General features: G+C 51.9%; 1 protein-coding gene across 1 annotated transcript; it reads right to left on the bottom strand.

Annotated features, from left to right (window-relative positions):
* Positions 1-334: 334 nt before the first annotated feature.
* On the bottom strand, positions 335-4,760 carry ptmab (prothymosin alpha b). The gene is made up of 5 exons (XM_076744887.1): positions 3,964-4,760; positions 1,552-1,617; positions 1,358-1,442; positions 1,190-1,275; positions 335-1,082 (listed from the first exon to the last, which is right to left on the bottom strand). The coding sequence occupies exons 1-5, from the start codon at positions 4,000-4,002 to the stop codon at positions 1,038-1,040; spliced, it is 321 nt and encodes a 106-aa protein (XP_076601002.1). The 5' UTR covers positions 4,003-4,760; the 3' UTR covers positions 335-1,037.
* Between the last annotated feature and the right edge of the window lie 1,068 nt (positions 4,761-5,828).

Raw genomic sequence — 5,828 nt, 5'->3', positions numbered from 1 at the left:
GTGTCTGAGAGACAAACCCAGCTTGTGTTCGCTGTCACTCAGGTGTTTCTCTTCAAATAAAGATCAGTTCTCAGTTTAAAAACTCACAGCAGACTGAGATGAGAAACACGACACCTGCTACGCTCACGTCGCCTAAAGGTGGAGGAGGAGCGACGAATCGCTCGTCCTGTTGGACTTAATCGACCTTTGAGGAGCTTTAGCGTCTTCAGCCTCACACCTGTCCTTCAGCTCAGTGACGTCCAGGTGTGCTAAGATGAACCTGAGGCGGGAAAAGCCGCGGTCCGGCGACCTCTGACCCCTTTAAAACGAGGAAGAAACAAGCAGAGATACAAAGTACAACTCACAAAATAAAAGTCCGGTTTATTGTCAAACAACAAACTTCGCACATACATCAAAACAGGCCGTCATAAAACAAAAAGTCGCTGACAAAAACAAAATCAGAAGGAAAAGAAAAGAGGCTCTTTTCTTTGGCCTTGCCCTCCCATACAAACAAACTAGTTATGGTACAGCTAAAGTACATACATTAAATTTACTGGAATGCTCTGAGTTCAACGGCTTAAGAGGTTTTTCTTTCTGTTTGTTTTTACTGTTTTTACATGTTTTCCTAGAATCTGCTGAGATATCGTTAACATGGTCAACCAAGTAAAATCTTTCGTTAAAGAAGCACCGATTTGGTCTGACGAGATCGCTGCTGGGAGAGAACTGACCCCCCCTCCTAACAATATGTACAAAAATATAAAATGTAAATAAAAATACAAACAAATTCTCCTTTCGTGTTGTTGTTGAAGAAGCCGGATTTCTGTCGATGCGGTGGCGAGTTCCTCTAGAAAATTTGTTTTGCGGTTTGAGGGGAGACCGAGTGTGTGGCGTGGTCGATGTTTGTTGAACTCTACTTGCTAATGACCATGTTGTATTTTTTTTATTATTATTTTTTCCTTTAAATCAGTCCTCCAGCCCCTCCACCCGTGACATCTAAAAACAGTCAGAGGTGAAGAATCAGGAAGTGGTTCAGCAGGATGGCGCGGGGGGGAAACGCATCAATCGTCATCGTCGGTTTTCTGCTTCTTGGTTTCGACGTCGTCCTGAAGAAGAAGAAGAAGAAATTAAAGTTGGTGAGGTCAAAGACAGGATCGCCGCCTGATTGGCTGCTCGGATTCTGGACGACGAAGGTCATTTTTCGCCGCTTCACCTCGTCGTCGTCGTCGTCATCCTCAGCTGCCCGTTTTGTGCCGCCCTCGATCTCGTCGTCGTCGTCCTCCTCGTCTTCCTCCTCACCTGCAGGACGAAGGACGAGAAGAATGAGATTTCTGCAAGTTTTAGGAAATTAAACAACAAAACAAAAAAACACTCCAGCTACCTTCTCCGTCATCTTCCTCGTCCTCCTCATCCACCTCCTCGTCCTCTTCGTCGTCTACGTCGGGCTCGCCGTTCTCCTCGTTCTCCTGGAACGCCAAAAAAAGTTTACAGACTTTCTGGAGTGGCTGGAAGTTCAAAATGTGTTGAAAGCTATGAGGAGGCGTGTCCTCGGCGGCGTGAAGCGGCGGGCGTTACCTTTCCGTTGGTGGCAGCGTCCTTTCCGTTCTCCTTCTCCTCCACCAGCTTCTTCTCCTTCAGATCCTGATGAAAACAAACAGGAAGATTAGGAACAGCCTCTGCTGCTCGCTGAAACCCGTCCGGGCCGCTGCTACCTGCCCCTCTACCTAATGGCCTAGTTAGACGAGCCCCGGTGCATGCTGGGAGCCTCACGTTTTTCGGTCCTCTCCTGTCAGAATGAAGCCTTCCTATTTAAACACCATATTGGTCTCTGCAGATCCTCCCCCCGCCCTCCTCCTCCTCCCACTCCATCCCCTCTAATGTGTTGTAATCTGATACTTTGATGTGGCCCCCGGGGCACTCTGGGTATTGTAGTTTTTGCGGGCTGCCGTCACCGCCATATGTCACGAGACACGCCCGGGAGAGGCACTGCAATACCCAGGATGCACTGCTCCGTTTAAAATAACACAGGAGGGCGCAGGAGCAGGGGGGAGGTGGCGATGGAGGAGGAGGAGGAGGAGGAGGAGGAGGAGGAGGCGGCGGCGGCGAGCGCCATGCACGCCGCTGCTGGCCGCTTGTTGTAACGGAGGCTGGAAAGGACAATAGAAGGCGACACATGGCAGGCGAGAAAAGGCGAAAATGAGGCAGCGCGGCGGGGCCGGAGCCACCAACACACCTCCAAAAACACCTTCAGGGGCTTTCTGCTCCCCGCTCACACCGGAAAACCGCCCGCCGAGCCTATTAATAGCGCTCGGTTTCCTCGTTTTGCCGACATCGTCCGTTCACAAGCTATTATCCCCGCTGCACGCGCGCCACTCACAGCCAACACATACACCGCTATTGATTAATTGCTTTACATAATCTTATTGGTTAAAATCCATTAAGCTGTTTGGCAGCATCGGAGGCTCCTCGGCAGGAGACAAACGAGCTTCAGCTGAGCTCGGAGCTCCGCGCGCTCGCCGACTGTGCGTAAAAAGGCGCTTGTGCGTAAAAATGCTCCACAACTATAAATAGTGGCTGAACAGGCACCCCGGATTACCAGCGCTAATGCCGGGCCTCGGTTTCCCTCCCCACCTTCTCCATATGTTCATTTGTTATAATCACTCATAATTATTCAGCTCCGCGGCTCGCTGCTGCTGCTCTCACTACACGTCGAGGCTGGCTCCTATTCTTCCCCACTGCCGCCGCGGAGACCCGACTCCCCCCGCGGGGGCTATTAAAGTTTTACCCAATCTGATCCAAAGTCCAACAGGACGGAAATTAACGTTTAAAGAAGCGCAAAGGTGGTCAGAGAGAGGGAGAAGCCCACACGGTGATGGGTCACAAAGACGGGAAACCAGCACCGTCACATCACACCTCCACAGCCCGGCCACACACACACACACACACACACACACACACACACACACACACACAGAAGTGGGCTGCATTACAGAAAAAGAAAGAAAAACTTTTCCCCTGAGACACAAACGCGCCCTGCAAACATGCTCCAAGCGCGCTGAGGAAGAGGCGGAAGCCGCGGCTCGCCGTGGGCATCAGACTCTCCGGTGAACGGACGCGGAATAAACAGCCCGTTCAGCAGCAGCCGATCCTCCACAGTCGGTAAACAAACCGGGTCGGACGGTGCAGGCAGGCCCGCCTTTGCATTTTAAAAACGGGGCCACCAACAAAAAGGCTGAAGAACATTTTACAGGCTGGACGCGGAGAGCCCCGAAAGTTGACATTGGTGTGAATTACGCACCGCCTGCCTGCCTCACCGTCCTCCATTCAAACGGAACAACTTCACGCTCCAGACCCCAGCTGGAGCCTCCGAAATCCCATTTAGTCCGCTGCTCAGCCCCAGCAGCTCGTTACCGCTCTATTAATAAGACAGCCGGGGACATTAGCCTCCCTCTTCATCTGGAAGCGGGATTTGACTTCGAATTAATTGGCATTAAGCAGCCTGGAGGATGTGCGATAAATGTGCAAATAGGCGCGTCAATTCGGCAATAAGAGCCGCGGCTGAAGAGCCGAAAAGGCGCCCGGTGCGTGTTGGAGCGAGAGCCGTTTATCGGTGCTTCGCTCCGGACTGGATGTGCGTGTTTCGGCGAGGAGAACCGAGCCGCCCGGATAAACAAAGAACCCGCGCAGACTGTTCCTCTCCGGACAATGAGACGCGGACTGGAAACGCAGCCCGTGTTCCACGATGCGGTGCCGAGACCCCCGCTTTAATCAGAACATGTTTGCCATCAGAGTTTAGAGAAAAAGACGTGAGCACCGGCTGCCCCTCTTTCTAAGCCCCCCCCCCCCGGTGGCTCCGACGGCGCAGCGTCCGAATGAGCGCGAAGCGACGACGGAAGGTTTTTTAAAATCTAGGTTACAGCCTGGAAAAGCTTCATCCTGCTGAGGGGCTTAGTGAGAAGCGGCTCCGGGAGCCGAGAGGCGGCTTACCTTGGCTGAGATATCCGAGCCGACTTGTGTCTCTGCCATTGTTTTAGTTCAATAAAATAAAGGACGGCTGAAATGAAAGGTGAATAAAGTAAATCCCTCTCTTCGGTTTGCGGATCAATCTGTATTATATTGTGCCAGTGGCCAACGCTGCTGACGGCCGAGCCTTTAATATAGGCTTGTGGGCGGCGTCCAGAGGAGGTCGGCGGCCGCCGATTGGCTGAAGGTTCCACAGAGGTGTTCTCTTCGCGCGTTGGAGTGGAACAATGGATAGAATTTCTAAAGCCGGAGGACACGCCCCCCCCCCCCCCCCCGTCCGCCGCTGCAACTGTCTTTTCTCCACAAAAACAATAAGTCGGCCGATTAAACCTCAGAAAACGGCCTCAGCCGGCAACCTGTCAGCTGCGTCGACACCGGCAAACCGAGAAAACCGAGTTTACACCGAAGTACGCACTAAATATGTCGAATAGGCAGCGCTTCGGTTGACGTAGTGTCATTATTTGATTGATGTTCATGTGGTCGAGTCAAGTGGCGACTCCAGAGCTCTTCTCCCGCCCACCGACGGGACAAGGGAATACAGGCGAGTCTTAGGGGGAAAAGAGGCGAAATGTCGACGCCTCGGACTCTGTTGGAGGATTAAAGTTCTTCATGCAGCCACTGTCGCCTCGTCACCCGCCTTATGAACACAATCAATCAGACAAAAGGCTCAAAGCGTGTAAATGTGGAACACCGCCGCCATGTCTCATCAGAGCTCTCGATGGTCGCCCCTCCCCTTCCCGACGCCCATGTTTGAAAGTCCCTCACTCATCTGTGGATGTGCGCACTTGACGCTCTTGAGGTTTTTTTTTTTTTTTTTTTTTACATAACATCCCATAAAATCGTGCGCCAAGGTCGATGCACGAATAAACACACAGTTTTGATGGGCCAGAAAACGCGGTGACAGTGTGCTGAGGTGAGTGCAGGCTGCTCAGTGAGCGGTGCAGTACAGTGCTGGTGGCCTCATTTCCTCCTCCATTGTTAGAACCCACGAGAAATGGCCCGTCCTCGTGGAGGAGGGAAAAAAGCAGTGCGACATAACAGACATGCGATGAGACAAGTGCCAAATCTAATTATAATGTGCTCATGAACTGACACGCATTCTTATGAAACACAAGGGCAAACACGTATTTTTCCTTACCGAGTTTTGTACACATGGCTTTTACAAGCTGAACATGAGAAGGACAAAGCGGCAAAAGCGGCCGCCATTGCTGGCTCAGGATGGGGGATGGGAGCAGAGTGTGGTCCGGTAACAGGCAGCCCACATTCGCATTCTACTCTGATGACGCACTCGGCCGCGGAGGGCGACTCCGATTGGTCGGCTAAGTGGAATAAACACAGCTTTGGCGCACGACGAGCGCTGATTGGCTGCCGCGGACGTCCGTCAATTCAAACTAGGCTCCTGCGGCGCGCTGTAAACTGCGGATCCGGATTCGGACTCTGGACTGGCTGTGTGTGTGTGTGTGTGTGTGTGTGTGTGTGTGTGTGTGTGTGTGTGTGTGTGTGTGTGTGTGTGTGTGCAGCATCAGTGTAGAGTTTCACTTCAGTCTTTCACATGTTACTCTTCCCCATTTGCTGCCGAGGAAAAGCGCCTTTTACCGCCATGATCTCTGAGAGCCACACTCATTATGTGTAATTGCTTGGAAAAGCCGACCTCTTCATGTTTCATTAAGCTGTATTATAAAATATTTAACCAGGTATCAGACAGAGCAGAACCGGGAGTAAGTGATCCCTCAGCAGAACCAAACTGTGGCTCCATCCCTCGCACCTGGTTTGGACTGTGTGGAACATCCAGGCGGGAAAATGAACAAGTTCCTTTCAAAGTGCCGGCT

This window comes from Chaetodon auriga, chromosome 12 (assembly GCF_051107435.1).
Source record: "Chaetodon auriga isolate fChaAug3 chromosome 12, fChaAug3.hap1, whole genome shotgun sequence".
NCBI classification, from domain to species: Eukaryota; Metazoa; Chordata; class Actinopteri; order Chaetodontiformes; family Chaetodontidae; genus Chaetodon; species Chaetodon auriga.
The sequence above is the reverse complement of the archived record's forward strand: the minus strand, read 5'-3'. Positions and strand labels throughout refer to the sequence as shown.

Bases quoted from the DNA above. Each gene is read 5' to 3' on its own strand.
- ptmab (XM_076744887.1), bottom strand. From the start codon at position 4,002: ATGGCAGAGACACAAGTCGGCTCGGATATCTCAGCCAAG. The intron at 1,276-1,357 runs GTAGCTGGAGTG...TTCGTCCTGCAG, and splicing joins CGAGGAAGATGACGGAGAAG to GTGAGGAGGAAGACGAGGAG. The intron at 1,083-1,189 runs GTGAAGCGGCGA...CTTCTTCTTCAG, and splicing joins ATGACGACGACGACGACGAG to GACGACGTCGAAACCAAGAA.